The sequence below is a fragment of the Phoenix dactylifera genome, chromosome 6 (genome assembly GCF_009389715.1).
Source record: "Phoenix dactylifera cultivar Barhee BC4 chromosome 6, palm_55x_up_171113_PBpolish2nd_filt_p, whole genome shotgun sequence".
In the NCBI taxonomy this organism is placed as follows: Eukaryota; Viridiplantae; Streptophyta; class Magnoliopsida; order Arecales; family Arecaceae; genus Phoenix; species Phoenix dactylifera.
In genome coordinates, this window is record NC_052397.1 from 17650417 (window position 1) to 17669051 (window position 18635).

The window sequence follows — 18635 nt, forward strand, 5'->3', positions numbered from 1 at the left end:
TGTGGCGTTTTGGTACCACGGTTAGGCCTTATGGCACGGAAAGTTGGGCCCTATGGCCCCGGAACCAGAGCCAAATGAGTGAACTTATATCACTTCGCGCACGAGTCATGAACTTATATATAGCACAAATAAAAAAAAAACAGATGGTTTCTTTTGCTCAGCAGCTATCAATACCGACTGTAATGCCCGCTCTGCTGTCATGTCACTGGATAGATTAGTTCTGATACCATAATGGAATTCAATCTAAAGTTCAACAAGTAATTCATATGAAATGCAGATTTCAGATCCTATTCCGTGGAGAAACAGGAGCAAATGAACTGCACTTAGACATCAAGTACAGACCGAGCTTTGCTTCCCTCTATGGTGAAAGACAAGCAAGAGGAGACGTACAGGTTGCAGCCACGTGGCAAAGAGTGGTTTGGCAACCATCTTGATACACTAAAAGCGCTGGCATGTTGTAAGACGGGATCCCTCCAATACCAAGAGTTGTAAGACGGGACAAATTTACGAGATCAAGCAATTAGCTCTTGTTTAACGGTTGGCAAACTTTGTTCTGTTGGACATATAAACTAGGAGCACAGAAAATAGAAATAACTCGATAATTCAAAGAAATTGCCACAGCATTATAAATATAATTAGCAATTTACCGGCTACTTAATTGAAGCCTTTACTCCAGAAAATGTACATCATACGTAATGAAACTACACCATGAAGATGTAGAGAGGTTGCTGATAGAGCGGAATAAAAATTTCACCGAAACAAGTACAAGGCTGCCATTTTCTAGCATCACTCCTAGATGTTACAAAACTGCAGAGGTTAACACCATGGGCTCCATCATTTTCCATAGCATCAACCCCAGGCTCCAAAGATAAAAAGAAATCAATGTGGCGAGTAATATTACATGCCCTGTTTGGCCTTCTTTTTCTTATGTTTAATGACTTCGTCATTGTCCTTCCTTCTCTTCTCACCTTTGTGCGACTTCTCCTGTGACCAAATTCATGAAGAACCAAGCCGAATTCATTTTTGATATCATTGGTAAACCTTTTACACCTCCAAAATAATTATCATTATCGAATGACTGAAGTAAGATAACAAGTATATGCATGCAGGCAGGCATGTGTATGCGCCTGGGGCGGGGGGCATTTATAAGGAAAAAAAAAAAGAGTATGTTTATCTTGCAGTAAGAAATCATCTGAAAAAGCAATTAACAAATTAAACAGCTAGAACTATCACCCATCCTGGCCTGAAGGGTGCCGAATTATGATGCCATTCACCAAATGTGCACTCTTTTTACCACGATCCGTGTTCATGAATATTGAAGCTTTACACATTTTTAGAATAAGCCATCATTTTCCCTATTTTTGAGGGTGTACACGAGGCCACTATGTGGTATTATTTAACAGCTGAAGTGTATTTAGTTACATCCTATAAGAAAGCAAGATTTATGCTATGGTAGAAGGGAACATCAACTGAAACTTTTGAGGTTCACAAGAAATTAAAAAGCCTACACAAGAAAAGAATTGAATAAGATGATCAGGTGCATGTACCTCGGCAGAGAAAGTCTTGAGGGGGTCTCTACTTCTACCAAATCCTTTCTTAAAACCAGGACGCCTTTTTTTGGTATCTATCTTCATTGCAGCTCTTGAGAGCTTGAGTATCTTGCTGGCCTCTTTTGTCGTGGGATCAAGGAGGTATTCAGGTACCTCACGTAGATGAGATGAAGGAGCCTTCTTGCTCAGTAACTTGTCATGCTTTAGTAAATCTGCCGTTGCAGATGCCAAAATTATACACTGAGAATTAAATTGTTCCCAAAAAATCATGCAAAAACAAATAAAATTAAATTCTAGATGGCAAGAATATCTTCCTCCAAAGTTTTCTTTATTACCTAAGTCCCTTGGATTAACTTCAAAATGAGACTTCAGCCTATGAAAAGAAATATATATTGATATCAGTTATACAAGTAAAGAACCTATTGAAGCTAAGGCCAATGGTAGCCCAAATATGAATTATAATACAAACAGTTAGTAGCAAATATAAAAGGCGGTCAAGATAACCGTGCTCAATAGAACTCGAAATTAACTGTACCATCACTTAATGAGGATATACAGAAGTTTGCAATGATTTGCAGCAAATCCTGGTAACTCCTCTCTCTATTGTAATGTTGGGAAATTAATGTGGATTCAAAATTCTTTATGACAACCAAGAGAGGGAATGGAAGAGTTATTCCTCAACCATTGAAAGAGGGAATTTTCTCCAAGTTGAACTATATTTCTCTTTGGGAATAATATAAATGACATTTCTCAAAATCTTACGAATTTGCAAACAATAAAACTTCTTTCATACATGCGGTATTACCATTGCTTGAACCATCTAATTAACATTATATATAGAGCTGCAAAATGCAAAAAAAATTTCTTACTTCTCAGAATTAAGAATTTCATTTCTGAGATCTTGAGCTCGTGCTTCTCTAATCGCAACTTTTGTTACACCTTTAGCAACATCCTGTAAAAGTAGTAATCCATCATTTACATGCATTAGACATTGCTTTTAAAGAATTCTAACCATGAATCAGAGAAGAAATGACTGGTTTGAAGGAATATTAAGAGACATGAGATGCTACAGTTACCAGAAAATAGTTGTGAGGAACACATAAGAAGATATGAATTGAAAGATGTACAAAAAAAGTCACCAGCAAGGCTAACACATTGTTTTAGTGGCTCCAGCGTGAAAAGTTAAAATAAAAATCAGACAATGGGAGTAGTAGTCCAATACAGCCAGTTTAAAGGCAAATGGCCCCTTAACAAGCATGTCTCATTTCATCTATATAGCGCAACTTTATGGATCAAGGTATCATCTGTCAAAGTTTGTAAATGCTTCACTACATAATGCTAATCAAATATTAAGCCTACAAAATTAGATTTAAAGCGCTGAATTTCAGGAAAAGGTAAATTATCGGCAAGAAAGGAGCTTCTCCAAGAAAATTTTTCAAGGGAGTTGGCAGGTCCAAGACCTACTATGGCTCTCAACATAAGAACTTTCCATACAAAGAGTGTGCAAATAAAACACAAGTCCACGACGTATACAAACTAACAGGACATAAAAATCACACTACGTCTATTAAATAAGCCATATCTGTAGCTCCCATAGCAAAATCACAATGAATCATACACTAAGAGTTTGCAAAGCAATGCTCGAAGTTTTTGGAACATTGAAGGAAAGGGAGTGCAAAAGTCTATAGAAAGATATGTGGACGTCATAGTCAATCTTGATTCACCTCATGTTTTTTTCTTTTTTTCCTTCTTTCTTCAAGGGCTTCAATAAGGTGACATGGCAGAATAATAACCAAGTGATGATGCAAATTGGGTCGAAGATGCAAATATGAACCACAAAGTGAATAGGCAGCCTCCTCAAGTAACCACATACACAGATAGGCCTAACCATGTGCAAGAAAAAGAGGCTAAGTGTGTACAGGAACTAAACTCAAAATGTTAACCAAAGCCCACAAAACTGGCACCGAGAACCATACCAATGGTACACATCCCATATTGAGCCAGGCTTCCAATACTTTTTCTTGCTCTCAACCATGGTACCACCTAAACCAGGCAGCACGGGTCGATGCCTAGTGGTATGGGATGGTTTCGCTCAGTTCAAACTGGCACAGACTGACGTGGAGGATCATATGCTGAACCGAACCTAGGTACTGTGCCAGTACCATACTGGTACAATGTGGTCTGTACAAGGCAATACATCTTAGTACAGGAGACCTTAATGTTAACAAGTAAATGGCCACATGTGAAAATGCTACTGTGTAATGTATTATGTGATGGCAGTCAAACAAAAGACCTAGCCAACAAAAAGGAAAAGAAAGATATTGGGTCAACCAGACAAGAAATTGGGTTGAACTTCCCAAATGCATATAGGCTTGGTGTATGTCGTGCAAATGGGAATGTTGTCCTTAACAGGATTAAATATTGCAGCACAATTAGACCTAAAAATGTACCAAAGTTTATTAGTGAAGATTACAGTCCTGGTATCAGGCAATTGGTACTGATAAAATGATCTGGGAGGCAGACACAAGAAAATGAAGCAACAAGTTACTATATCAAGATAAAGTTTCATGTAAACATTTGAGAGCTAGAAATTTTATAGATGTCATCTCAAGAGTCATCCAAACACCCAAATGGCCAAGAAATTTGCCAATAGGACCTACCAGAGATCACTCAAATAAAAAACATGGATGGATTTAAAAGGGGGTTCCTTAGAAAAAATAGGAAATAACAAAAGGGAGATTGAATGGCAATGTTGTGCATGCTTGTGAGAATCATGTGCATTCCACCCTCGTAGCTAGGCAAACCAATGCCAACCTATCAAAGGATATAAAAGGAAGTAGTCCGCCAACCATGGTGCAATGCACTCTCCCTCTTCCCGCACCACCAAACCCACCAACATTCATGCACAATTATGTAAAATGGTAAAGGGCAATTGAACAATGGTGCCATGGAAGTTTGACAAACTGATAATTTCCCAATCAAATGCTACTTATATTACCTCAGCTCTATATCGTAAAGACTCCACAGCATTTTTAGTAAGTAAAGGGAAAGGTTCAATAGACTTTGAGGAGTCTTGCTTCTCATCGTCTCCAAACATGAGTTTGATTTCTTCAAAAATTTCTTCCTCTTCAGGAGAAACCTGTTAAACCACAAAAGTGGGACAATATGAGAATATTAAACATGCAGAATGAAACAATCTCTGCCTTACGATTCTTCCAATAACATAAGGCACCAACTGTATTGAGAAGAAGCAAGCTATGAAAGCTCCGTCAGAGAATTATAAATTCATTAAAAGAGTATCAAAAATTACAAACAATAAATGCTGAATCATAAACAATTACTTCCTCTTTACATTTGCAAACTGGTAAAATAGCCTGTTAAAGATTAATCTAGTATTTCGTGCATCTAAAACTATATTGTGGCATACTTACAAGAGACACCGATGCACCAGTGTTATAAGCTCTTCCTGTGCGACCAATCCTGTGAACATATCCAGCAGAGCTCTGAGGCATGTCAAGATTGACTACCTGAATAAAGTTAAGAACAGGACTTATTAAATGCAATAAATACAGAAAAAAAAAAAGATGTTGTCAACAATGTGCTGTTTTAAAATAGAAATGACATTGAACAAGAAACTCCTGTAATTGCAAACAACACTTTGCAATAGAAAAAGACAGGTCACATATGGAACGACGATTTCTATATTATCTATAAAAATGACAGTTCTGAAATCAGGAAATATTCCCTCTTATTCTGCCTGTCATTTTTTATACCAAGTATACCACTTCTATTGATCTTAAAAAATATGTTAATTACCCCACTAGCTTTCTCTAACGCATTAGCTACTACATGCACTTTCTCTCCTTTCCCAATCATAAACCCCCTTCTTAAAACGCCCTAATGGATTGGACTTTTATCTCTTTCTCTAATTCGACCCCCTAACACACTGGACTCTAATCTGACTCCTAAACAAATAGGACTCTATCACTGGCTCTCTCTTTTCTCTTCCCTCAAACATGTGTTGCATGTACCTGGTTGCTAGTTTTGTTAAAACAACAAGTACATTTAGCATGTTACTTAGTAATTCATGAATTCATACATTTATCTTTTTATAACTATATACACAAGTATAAGCCAACCTTTTTTAGGTGACCAGGAAAGGCGATATCCATGTCCAAAACTTATAGCCCTAATAGAACTCAAATGCATACTACTGCATATTAAGACTTTTATCATCCAATATGCGACGTACACTTACCATGATCTTTTAGATGAACTTAGAAATTCGAATATACTTTCTTGCAACTTTGGCTGAATGGTTACCTTATGACAATCTGTGTAGTGGTGTGAACTTCGGAGCTGCTTGATTTTCTGCATTTAGATACAGTTGTAAGTAGAAATGCTGCATCTGTATTTGCAAGTATCTGCTTGGTTTGCTTACATCTGGAAACTACATCTACAATTTTTGCGTTTGGTTATTTAATCCGAAAAGAGTGCAATCATCTTGCAACTAACATGGTAAGATTACCTCCATTGATACTATTATATCATTATTATATTATCATATTACATAATTATAATAATATAATATAACATATCATATTATATTATAATAATATACAATGGAAAATATAATATTATCCTATAATGTTATATTATAAGATAATATTATATCATACTATAAGATAAAATAGCATATAACATAATATAGCACATTATATATATATATATGATATAATAATATAATTAATTATAGTATAATATTTTGTTATACTATCATATGTTATAAAAAAATTATAACAAAATATGTAACATAATATACTATAATGAAATATAATATAATATAATAATATTATACTTTATTATATCATATTATATCATAATATTATAATATAATATTTAATACAACAAACATAACACTATAAGATAATAGATAACTTAATATAAGATAATATAACATTTTCTTATAAGATAAATAATAAACAACATAACATAATACAATACAATATAATACAATATAGCATAACACAATACTATCATATAGTATATTATATTATATAATATAATTAATATCATAATATAATATCAAATCATGTAATTATCATACTATCTTGCTTTCTTAATTAATAGCACCGATGATATAATATATTATAATAATGATTACCATATTAATCTAATAATACTTATTATATTTGTATATCTTCTTATTATAGTTATATTATATCATTATGTTATAATTATATATAGTATATACTACCATATGATATCATGATATTAATTATTATTTTATCATATAACCATTATACTGAGAATTATGATAATATTATTATATTTTATTATTATAATCATAGAAACATTATTATCAGAGAATGGGAGGTGATTGTAGCCTTTAAGGATTTGCATCTAGAGTTTGCATCTCTAGATGCAACAAAGCCTAAGGGTGCATCTCAAAAGTCTACACCTGACCCAGTTACATGTAACCAAACACCTACATCTATCTGCCTACAAGTCTACGGCTGATGCAGCATCTGAGATATGGGGGCAACCAAACAGCCCCCTAAATCACAATCATAGCCATCTAGCCTTTCCCAACAATTTGGGTCGGCTTTATGGATCCTCTTTCACCTTGGATCCATTTGATAGTTTTTGCATATTTCTAAAACTGTCTGCCAACCTAATGTCAGGCCTCCACCTTTCTATATAGCAGGGCAATGAACCAAACTCTATAACTTTCACAAGGCCATCAGGAGCCCAGCAATAAAGAATGTTTATAGTACTAAAATCACAAATTTAAGCCCTTTTTCTCTTAACGCAGTTGTTAATATCAGAAATTCCCAAACAAATAAATTCATGAGGTCCAAATCATAGCCATGTATGCATGATTGTTCCAGTTTTTTTTTTATTGATAAAATATCACTTGTAAGTAGTCCAACAATGTAAACATCCAAATACAACTCCTGTGACTGTGAGCATACCGTGAAGACATTTTTGAAGTCGATTCCTCTCACGACCCCAAATTCTGCATCCAATTTTTGTCTTAACTTTTTCTTTGAATATCTTGACTGGATGTGATTTTCCTTACTTGTTTGTTCCTTCTTTGTCTGGCCGTCATCTGTTGCTATCAAATAATCAAATAACCCTGCATTGAATTCCTAATAACCAATAGTTGAAACATTGATTAGGGAAAGTGAAGATCATTATAATCGATCATAATTCTATATTTATATAACCAAGGAAGGGCCAAAAAAAAAGATAATCATACATGAACGGTAGAAAAATAAAAGTAAAAAGCTCTCATCAGGACAAGGATAATAAAAGAAAATTTGCAATATAAATTCACAACATAAGAGCTATTTAATAAGCCAGAATAGGACATCAACTTCGTTCAATTTCTGAAGATACATGCAGCTTAAATATTGTCAAAACCCATGATACATGCTCGAATTAGAATTTACACATTTCTCTCGTTCAAGTCATCAAGTGCAAACAGGAGTACACAACATATGTGGGGCAATAATTCAATAGGCTAAACCAAACTATTATAATGTGAACATGAGTGTGGAAGTTTTTCTTAAGACTTGCATAAAGAAAGTGTTTACAACACCGAAATCATTCTTAAATCACAGATGTTACTCAGAACCAAGCTTGTTTATATAGCTAGCTGCACCCACTCTTCTACAAAATACATCAGATATATGGCATTGACTGTGAGGAGCCCATCAAACTTATTGTCATTGCAGTAGCTTGCATATTCGCCAAGTGTAGAATAAAGACAGATCTTAAAAATGGTCCCTCTGATTAGATATTGGACTTGGACACCAGCTGGAACAGGACAGGTCACAGCCCAGGGTCAAGCCACAAAGGGTTGACTCAAGATTAGTCCTGACCTAGCTCGCTTTGGCCTTCTTTTTGCCATATTTTTTTTATTATTATAAGAATGACTTAGATGGTTGGGTGTTGAGAATCAAGGCTAAAAAGTAGGATTTTTTTTGTGCTGGTGGCAACATGGTAGGGGAGAGAGATTATTGGAGGTGATGGTGGTCCAGCTGGTGCCAGAAAGTGGCTCCTACAGCATTATTGCACCACTCCAACACCTACTCCTGGAGTTACAGTGCTAAATAAAATCCAAGGCTAATGGTTGAAAGATCTTTGGTGAAACAAAATCTTTACGTATATTATATTATTCTGAAAAAAGTGTAGTAATTAGGGTTGTGAATAACCTATATTCAGAATTATGGCCAAGTCAGCATTGTTATAAGTTCATAACATATCCTACCAGTGTAGGATCCATTCAGAAGCTTCTTCCCCATCAAATTTTGATGGGAAAAGACATGGATATAAACGCATAGAGACTGTACTGAAACTTTGGTTCTCAGCTAAGCAGGACCAAATATCTATTGTCACAACTCACAACATAAACTGCAAAGTTGTATTTATTGGCATATCGCATATAAGCAACATCACCTGACTCCTCTTCCGGGACTTAGTTAATTGCACTCGTCTTTATAAGATGTGGTACAATTTTTTCTCACAAAGTGGTGCATTCGACAAAAAAGAGAGAGTGAGGACATACAGCCCATATATCACCATTAAAGAAAGCACCACTACCATCCTAGCTGTCCATACAATATAGTAGAGTGCAAGGAGTTGAAGAAAACATACCTCAAGAATATGAAGACGTGAATTTTGGGGCAATTCAGCATTTAAGACTCCAGAATTTATCCCAAACTGTGACAAGCAAAGTCCATAACTAAGATGATGATAAATGTACAAGCACAAAAAAAAGTCAAGTAAACATGCAAGATACATCTATGGTTCAATTAAAGCACCAAAATTAACAATGTTTAACAATATAGCAAATGTACGCAGATGGTACGAAATGCATCATACACCTTTTTTTCTGGATACATGTGTCCCCAGACAACTCATAGCCTAAGGAGTAACTCATATGAATATATTACTGATGTTAGATATATGGATTTAATAATAGTAAAATTAATTTAAAAAAGCATTCAACCTGTCCAATGCAAATGGCACATCTAGATGGTTTAAGGGTGAGACACATATAGATATGATTTTAGTCAAATTACATGAGCCAAGTACTTTCACAGTTTGCCATTTGAGCAATCACCTGAGGTATGATGTTGAAAGAATTACCACTTAGCACCAACCTCATTCAGAACCTTTGAAGTCAATCTCCATGATACAGTATTTCTGAACCTTTTAAAACTGAACCTTGAACCATTTTAAACCTGCCTAAACTTGAAAGGCCTAGAGAATTTTCAATATAGTCATAAGCCAAATAATCTATTGATGGAATTTCCTGCTTAAACCTCCTATTACCATTTCCAAGAACCTAGCTCCTCCCAAGTAAACTACAGTTTTCATCATCTTGAGTTTCAGAATACCCATGTTAATGCTTACCATGTACGGGTGCAAATAGAGCTACCTGTAGGACTACACTGTTCACTCTGTGTTGTCAAGCTGGCACATTTGAAAATTCTGAATTTCTTTAGCTCCGACCTAGCCCATTTACATCCCACCCATATGCTTTAAGCGTAGCAACAGGGTCTAAACCAACCAGATGCTAAGGTTGACCAAACACCAAAAGCTTCTTACTAGCATACAAAAGAAGTTTCCAGCAGTATTCAGCATTTCATGTTGACCATAAAATCCTAGAATTAATTAAATAAGCCCTTTAATTTGGGTAAGATCATAATCACCATCAAGCTTCTCAACAAATAATATGCTTCATTGTCCCTACAGGTCAAGCTCTAGAGCCATATATAAGACACAAAACTAGGTTTAAACCAAACATTATAGGCCCTAGATGCTGGAAGTGCAGGGGACTGAACAAGAGAGCACAGACTTGTGAATGAAAATATTTAGTGTATAATAGTTTTTACTAGTTTTATGAAGGAAAGCAATAGCAGAAGCAAGTACAATGAGCAGCATTCAGTACAAAAGCTACCAATCATGTTATTGAGGTTAAAAACTAGCCTTTTTTTCTATAACCATGTGTTGAATAAAAACTTATGCACCTAAGCGTAGCCAAGTCAGGCCTCTATCAATCACATTTACAAGAGATTAAAGTCTCTCTTTTGAACTAACAACTAAATCTACCCAAAGGATTTAAATAGAATTTTTATTGGCTATGAAATGCATAAAACTTCTGTCACGATTTTCTATACAGTAAACCTCTATACACACTACCAGTACATGCAAACTTTGAGAACCATCAGAAGTCTGCAGTGGTAAAATGCTCTTGGCATAGTAGATCTAGTAGTGTTCTTCGTGCCCAAATCTGGGAAGAATTGACAAGGAAATTTGAGGAAAACGAAGGTTAACCAAGTTATTTAACTCCTTACACAAGCATAGGGGGGGAAAAAGAAACTTAATGAATTGCGTAACAGCATTATTTTTAGAGGATAGAAGCAAAGCAAAGCTGAGTGGGAGTTAGATTGCAAGTATATAGGAAGAAATTTTGGAATTGCGGGCAATGATGGGAAAATACTTCAAATGGCTTGGCCATGAGCAATTCGGCCATAGTCTAGAGAGGTTTCAACTTCAGCTTAAAGGGTCTAAGCAGAATGGTGTTCCAGCCTCAGCACAAAGGGCTCAAAAACAGATTAAAGAAGACATGGATGGAAGCAGCGAAAAGAGATCTGAAGATGACTTCATTTGGGAAGATTTGGCCCTGGATGGGAACCACTGGTAAAGAAAGATCTATAAGGCAATTACAGACACACTAGATAAGGTTTATTTCAGCCATTGCTTACATTCAACTCTCCAAAATGATGATTTTAAGTGAATTTGACGTTCTGATATTAACAAAGAACAGATAGAATAAAGAAGAATACAAGTTACCATTAGCCATGAGGTAGTTTTTGCTAATATTGACTAACCATGTAAAAAACCTCAGCTGTTTCAAATATTAGTTGATAGTCCTAAATAGACAAAGTCCACGTTCTTTTTTCCAGTGTGTTTTCCACATAGTATGAAGCCTTGCAAATTCATGACTTCTCTATTACTTGACTAGCAAGTAGGTTTCAAAAGTATCTCCACTGAATTTTATGTTAGTGAAACAAGATTCGCATATTCAATATTAATGACACTTATTAATGGTAGTCGAGCCTACAAGCCTCAGGATGAAAAACAACAAATTCCTATTTTAGAGAACGGTCGTCTGCCTTAACTATGCTGGCTACCCAAACAAGTTTTCAAAGTCTCAACGGACTCTTAGAATCATTCACAACCCTAGAGGTCTGCACAATCCTAACAAACAGCAGTTACTGGGTGGTCAAAAGTCTTCCAGTGAGTTGTAATAGTCGAAACAGACCAAGGTATCATGCATCATCAAAGGCATCAAAATGTCTCTCATGGTAATAATAATTATTGATTAAGAGAATATAATGCTTAAGACAATTAAAGACCATAACAACTGGATAGTGACTATGTCAAACACCTTCAAAAACGAAAAATGGCTAGGATCAGATCTCATAATTATACATGTGTATGAACATACTTAGATGTGAGCGCACCTGTTCTAGAAATAGCTTTAATCTATACCCCATGTCAATGGAATTGAGAAATATAAGCACTTTTTTCTGAATAAGCTCCAACTTCAACAGAGCAAGGATGTAGAGTAGCTTATCGTGAGCACTGCATGAAATCTGGGAAAAAGAACTGCATGAATGAGAAGTAAAATACTTTGCAATAATTAATCACTATATGTAATTAGAAAGGGCGATGATAAAAGTGCTAGTATTAGAATGAAATATTCAAGGCTGTATCCAAGGTAATAAAATATCAAACTTCATCATATTTGAAATAAGATTCCTTAATATTGTTTTATCAGCAATGAGGTAACTAGGTTGAACAAAAAAATAGCAAAACACATGCAAGCAAGGGATGTCTATATTGCAAAATAAAGCATTAAACTTCGAGTATGTTTGCCTATATGAATGTGCATCCATGTGCACAGGTCTCTGTGTCTAGATGATCCCCCTCCAACCGAAAAAAAGGGTTGAATATAGCAAAAATGATTGACATGGTTGTGTGGTAATACTAGATTGGATGGAGTGAAGAATGAGTTTACTAAAGGAGCTGTAGGAGTTGCACATAACAATGAAGTAATGGAGAACCAGTTGACATTACAATGAAGATCTAAGAGGCCTCCAGTGCAAAAGGTGCTTCACTCCTTGTTAAAGAATTTTGAAGAAGAGAAAGACCCAAGATAATAAGGATGGAAGTCATTGAAAATGATATGGAAACGCAAGAAGAGAAAGTCCTGATCAAGAATCCTTAGCAAATCAAGATTCATAGAGCCAATCCCGAATAGTTGGTAAAAGGCTTGATGATTATGATTATGCTTATGGTTATGCGTGTCTAATTACAAGGTTAGCCATATCTGCATGAGAACACAAGCTTGCGTCATTCTCTAATAGTTTATTTGACAAAACATTAATTCTTACCCAAAATTGTTGTACAGTTTTTGGAATAATGTCATCTGAGTGACCAGCTTCTGATAGGGTCAGGATTACAGGATTATGCAGCACAAGCTTCTTCAATTTCTCGACATCAGAACTGCCATAGTTTACAAGAAAAGCATGTAGAAAATAATATTTAGTCATGAACTTTAAAAGCTCTAGATAAAGGGAAGATAAACCACTACAATTTGATGAAGAAATACTAACGACATATAATTCAAGAAGTCACAATTGTAAATGCATCTGATGCACACCCACTGATGATCAAATTAGGTCCTAATTTCACAGTCCAAATGCCCATAATTCAACTGAGCAGCCTTGCCTTTGTACACAAATTTATCAAGCAAGCCTAGGTAAAGGATTCTAGTTTGTGCCATCAATCTATTTTCATACAACATTTTCAGAAAAAACTCTACAATAACTTGAATTTTCTATTGATTGGTAAAGCAAATACATGACTATGGCAAAGAACACTAACCCTCCCTCATGTCTGTAGCCAGAGAGAGAACCCTTTCACAGATTGCAGTTAGCATGAAACAGAAACCTCTCACTCAAAAGTCCAGAACAACAACAATACCACTCAATAGATTTGATGCATTCCTAGCACCATACCTTTATTGATAGCATTTAGGCTTATCCATCAGCTGGATGTACATTAAGAGCCATACCAGTTAAGCGATGTATTTCAGGAGATTTCTTAGCTGCTAAATAGCTACTTTCTATGACTAATCTAATTAGCAGGAATGCCCTTTTGCATTATACTCAACAAATAACTTAGGGGCGACCAAACACGGTTGTGCTTCATTTACAAACAATTTAGAAAGCAGAAAAACATGTTATTTCACACTTATTTTTTAAATGTTTCATGATATGCTCAAGAAGCATCAACTCTCTTACTCATAAAGCATGAGATGGAATTCCAAATTTCAGAAAAAGAGAGTTCTACGATAAAACAATACATAATTTGTGTTCACCATTTTGCTATGACTAAGTTTTGATAAAGTATCAAATCAACCAGAAAGCCTATTTAAGTCATATATATAGCCAGCAAGAAGTTTAAAACCAGAAAAAAAAAACTAAATATAACACTATAAGTAATAATATTAGACGCAAACAAAGGTAGGATGACTGCTGAGGTGTCCTTTGTTCTGACTCATTTGTTTTAATAAATTGAGTGCTCCTATAGGTGGCTAGTAGTATTAAGTGTGTTTCTAGAAGTACATAACACGTACACGGAAAAAATTGAGACGAAAAAGCATCAAATGATATGTAGAAGGACCAGTAAAGGATCAAGTAATTTGACCTTGAAGTTGCTGACATTAGGAGGCATTGACAACGTCGTGGCACATGGGGAATAAGAGTTTTCAAATCATTCTCATAGCCATATGATAATAGGAGGTCAGCCTGGACATCAAGAATAAATCAATTATTGCCTCTTGCAATATAAACTCATTGACCAATCATAACATAAAACAATATGCAAGTTAATACTAATGTTTCCTTTAAAAAGACAGGTGTGAGTTGGCAACTAAGGAAAGCAAAATGTTTGCAAGCATGTTTCAGGTTTAGTATATACACTTCAAATATCAACTATATATTTAGCAACATTCCTAACCATGAGAATGAAAACCTTGTCACAACTATTTCAGAATGGAATTACTTTTCAATAAGTAACAAGCTCCACATTCAATCACAAAGATTAAGAAAGAAAGATCAAGAACCTCTGTTACTTGGACATGTGATAAGGATATCAAGTGTCCAAGTGTTAGGCGAATCTGACACGGGAACCTTTTAAAAAAAGAACATGGGGATATATTCATATTTTATACATGCATGTCTAGATATGTCCATATAATGAAAAATGAGATGGACTCATTCTCCTTAAATTCACAAGGTTAAATAAATTGGTTGCTAATTATTACGTTAGAATTAAAAGCTCTAAAATATATAAGTCCCAAAAGAAGACACATAATGGCATCAATTTTTTATGGTATAAAGTGTCAAGGAGTGTCCCACATGTCCAAGTGTTCCACATGTCAAAAAAAAGCCAAAATTTGGGGCGTCCAGGTAACAACATCCACCTCCAAACAAACATCAATATTTCCATCATTACTTCTATCATTAACATGACATAAAGATTTTAGGAGTATACCTTCCCATTTCCCTTTATATTATATTTACTAACCATTTCGCTCCAATATATCTGTTTTTCCTAATATGAGAAATTCAAGCTTCTGAAAGTCTGAAAGGTTAATGACATCTCAAAGCAACCTGCAGCACCGCTCTTTCATACTGAATACCCATATAGTGAGTTTGACCACTGTTAAGGTTAATCACAAGTTACCCAAACTGACTCATCATAAATGCTCAAAAGTCAATGATGTCTGAACATCCTCAACCAAGTCTACATGAACCACTCAGTCAAATCCAAAATCCAAACGATTGGATCTTGGAATTGTGAATTCATGTGCCCAATGTGCTTCTAGAATTTCCTTGAAGTGTGTGCATGTGACACAAAACACATCCTAACTAGAAATGAATATTCTAATTAACAAAGTCTCCTTTTGGCCCTTGTCTAAGATGCATACTTTGACAATCTGGTTTTGGTAATTTCTCACCCAGTGCTTCCTAATGCATAAAAATTAGTACTGAAAAGTCAAGACTGAAGTATTTGACGTCTTACATTCAATGCAAAGAGTCCATTTTTCTATGATTTTGCTTCTAGACTGCTTACATACATCGCACGTGGCCCTGAAAGCTCTCTTTAGGATTGCGAGTCAGAATACCAAGTGCTACACACTGAGGAGCTTTGATAAAAACTCTTCTTACTAAAACTACTGTGCACTGTCTCCACTATAGATGAAAGTTCTTCATGATTGCAACAAGAAGCAGATAAGTGAACTATAAAATTGATGCCTACTTTGCAGTCCAATCTTCAGATTCTGAGAGATGGAATACAATGGAGAAAATAACTGCAAAATCATGTAGTGAATCAATCAACTTCGCACCTCATCAAGAACCAGCAATGAAAGTGAATCCTTGATGTTTGATGTCTGAAGGACACCTTTTGACATGCATGTTGAAATGCAAGCTGGAGTGGAGACCACAATATCAGGCGGCCCAGCCAGTGCTGTCCTCTGCAAGCAAAACAATGATTCAAGCATGGCGCATAATTAATCAAGCAGGGTTTGACTTGTAACACATCCACCGTGCAAAGCATCTCTTTAACAAATTTCAATATAAAGATCATTTCAAAAGAAGTAAGAACCCACCATATCTGCAACTGGCATGCTGGCCGTCAATTGCACAACTTTCAACTGAACTCTACAGAACTCGAGGAGCGATGATGCCTCGTTATAAACCTGAAAATATGAATTGGGTCATCGACCACACGGAGCAAATCAAAATCCAATAACAATAAAGACAGCTCGTTTCTCAAAAGGTCATGCTACAGATCGCAAATAAGTAATATAAAGCACAAAGCACCTGTTGACAGAGTTCCCTTGTTGGCACGAGGATAAAGGTTCTCGGCGCGGTCTTTCTCGAACCGCTCTCGGAGAAGAGCTTCTGCAGCATCGGAAGAAGGTAGGCGAACGTCTTCCCGGAGCCCGTCTTGGCCCGCGCCACGACATCCTTGCCTTCCTACACGCACAAATCAAAGAAACCCACCGTCCCACTCATCAAAATAAAGCAATTAAACAGGTAAAATAAAATGTTCTTCTTTGCTAAATTCAGATAAGAAATATGTAGAAAAGGTCAAGAAATCAGTTTGTCTAGGGTTTTAACCGGATTTTTTTTTTTAAGGGGATGGGCCACTGACCAGGATCAAGGGGATGGCCTCGCGCTGGATTGGGGTCGGCTTGGTGATGGACTTCTTCGACAAAGCTCGAATCAGCCGGGGGTCGACGCCCAGCTCTTCGAAGCCTATCTCCTCCTCTTCTTCCTCCTCCTTTCTGCCGTCTCGCTCTCCGTTTCCGTTGGCCACAGCCCCCATGGCTTGTGGTCAGTTATTAGGGTTTTAGAGAAGGGAAGAGAAGAAGATATATTTAGCGGCCGAAAGAGAAGGGGGATCCACAGGTGGATGCAAATGGGCTGAAGGCCTGAACCCAAACCCAGACCCAACTCATAAACTGGCTATCGGTATGACACGATCCCGCCCAACCACGATCCAATCCAATTACGGGATCTCAAGCCCGGGACCGGGTTGTATCAGTCCCCCATCGCTTTTGTTGCTTGAGGGGATCTTGCAGTGCGAAATAACTGGTCTAACTTGTGTAATTAGGATCTTTTCTTGTAGAATTTGGAGAAAAAATTTTGAGTTATTACAAATGATATTAGAGCGGATCTGACCTATAACCTATATGGATTAGGGGATACTGTAGTACGGATTCATTAGGGTTGACTACGGGCCGATCGTGGTGTTTGTGATTAGATTTGAATGGATTTGAATTATTAGCTTAACGAAAACATCAGAACTTGAACGAAGAAAGTATATAAGGATCCGTATGGGCGTATGTTTGGTCTTACATCGAAGTTATGTGGCATCTACAACAAATTGATTTAGAAGATCATTTTTGTTTTTGAACAGAAAGAGCATGTGAGGACTCGTGTGGACGTGTGTTTAGTCTTATATCGGTTATTTACTGAGAAAATCTTGAATACTTATATAGCCAAAGTACTATGGCATCTGCAGTAGATTGTCTTAAAATATCTCTCCTGGCGCGGCAAATTCGTTTTTCCCTCTCTGTTAGCCTTTGATTTTGATTCTCTGTGCTACTGCTTCTCTTCAAAATATCCAAACAGTAGCTGTTTGCTAGGTTTACTACTCTGATACTCCTTCACACGTTCTCGTATCTCCCTGTGCATCCTATGTAAATTCTGTTTTACTCTATTATTTATAAACAATGGCGTCTGCCTCCCTTCCAATCAAAAAAAATATTACAAAAGCTCTCTCGAGGTTAGGAATAAATTATATTTATACTCAATAATTTAAAAAATATATATATGCACCTCGTAAGATTTATTTTTATCCAGCACTTTAATCTATAAATTAACAAAACGTTAGTCAAATCGTTAACTTTGAATAAAATCTAAACCAAATCAAAAAAAAATTCAAACTTGACCAAAATAGCATAAAGTGACATAACAACTATCTAAAAATCCAAAATGTAATTTCAATTTTTCACATGAGGCAAACCGTTTCGCTAATACTGTTAATTTAATTGGATGTAAGTATGGATTTTATAAATTATTGGATGTAGTATGATAAATATAAATTAAAAGAGGATGATATATATAATTTGCTCAAAAAAAAGCAAAAAAAAAAAAAAGCACTCAGCATTGGTCCGTCACCTGCCGTAAAAAATCTTGGCACGACAATATTTTTCCCACCTGTTAAACGGAATCTTTAAAGGACCTCGGTAGCCGAGATCTCTGAGTGGGTTTACAATGGACAGAGTCTCCACTAAATAGATCCAAGTTTTCAAACAGATCCTTCGCTCTAATATATTAAAGGCTAATCCAAGTTGTTAACTACTGTGTTTAGGGATGTGGGATGGCTGTTCTAACAACCAGATGCACGCATGTTGCTGATGGT

The 18635-nt window shown here is 35.9% G+C and overlaps 1 protein-coding gene across 3 annotated transcripts; it reads right to left on the reverse strand.

Annotated features, from left to right (window-relative positions):
• Positions 1-602: 602 nt before the first annotated feature.
• Positions 603-17067, reverse strand: LOC103707521 (DEAD-box ATP-dependent RNA helicase 16). Of its 3 annotated transcripts, XM_008792046.3 has the most exons (15): positions 16860-17066; positions 16526-16681; positions 16312-16401; positions 16048-16176; positions 14343-14443; positions 13025-13136; positions 12092-12223; positions 9213-9278; positions 7526-7702; positions 4982-5077; positions 4549-4689; positions 2420-2502; positions 1886-1923; positions 1548-1762; positions 603-984 (listed from the first exon to the last, which is right to left on the reverse strand). In XM_008792046.3, exons 1-15 carry the CDS (start codon positions 17031-17033, stop codon positions 898-900), a joined length of 1797 nt encoding a protein of 598 aa, XP_008790268.1. In that variant the 5' UTR covers positions 17034-17066; the 3' UTR covers positions 603-897. The 3 variants fall into 3 exon arrangements, 2 of the variants coding, with proteins under 2 accessions (XP_008790268.1, XP_038983585.1); XR_003385807.2 differs by lacking the exon at positions 1886-1923 and having other exon boundaries at positions 16860-17067; XM_039127657.1 differs by having other exon boundaries at positions 1548-1923; positions 16860-17067.
• Between the last annotated feature and the right edge of the window lie 1568 nt (positions 17068-18635).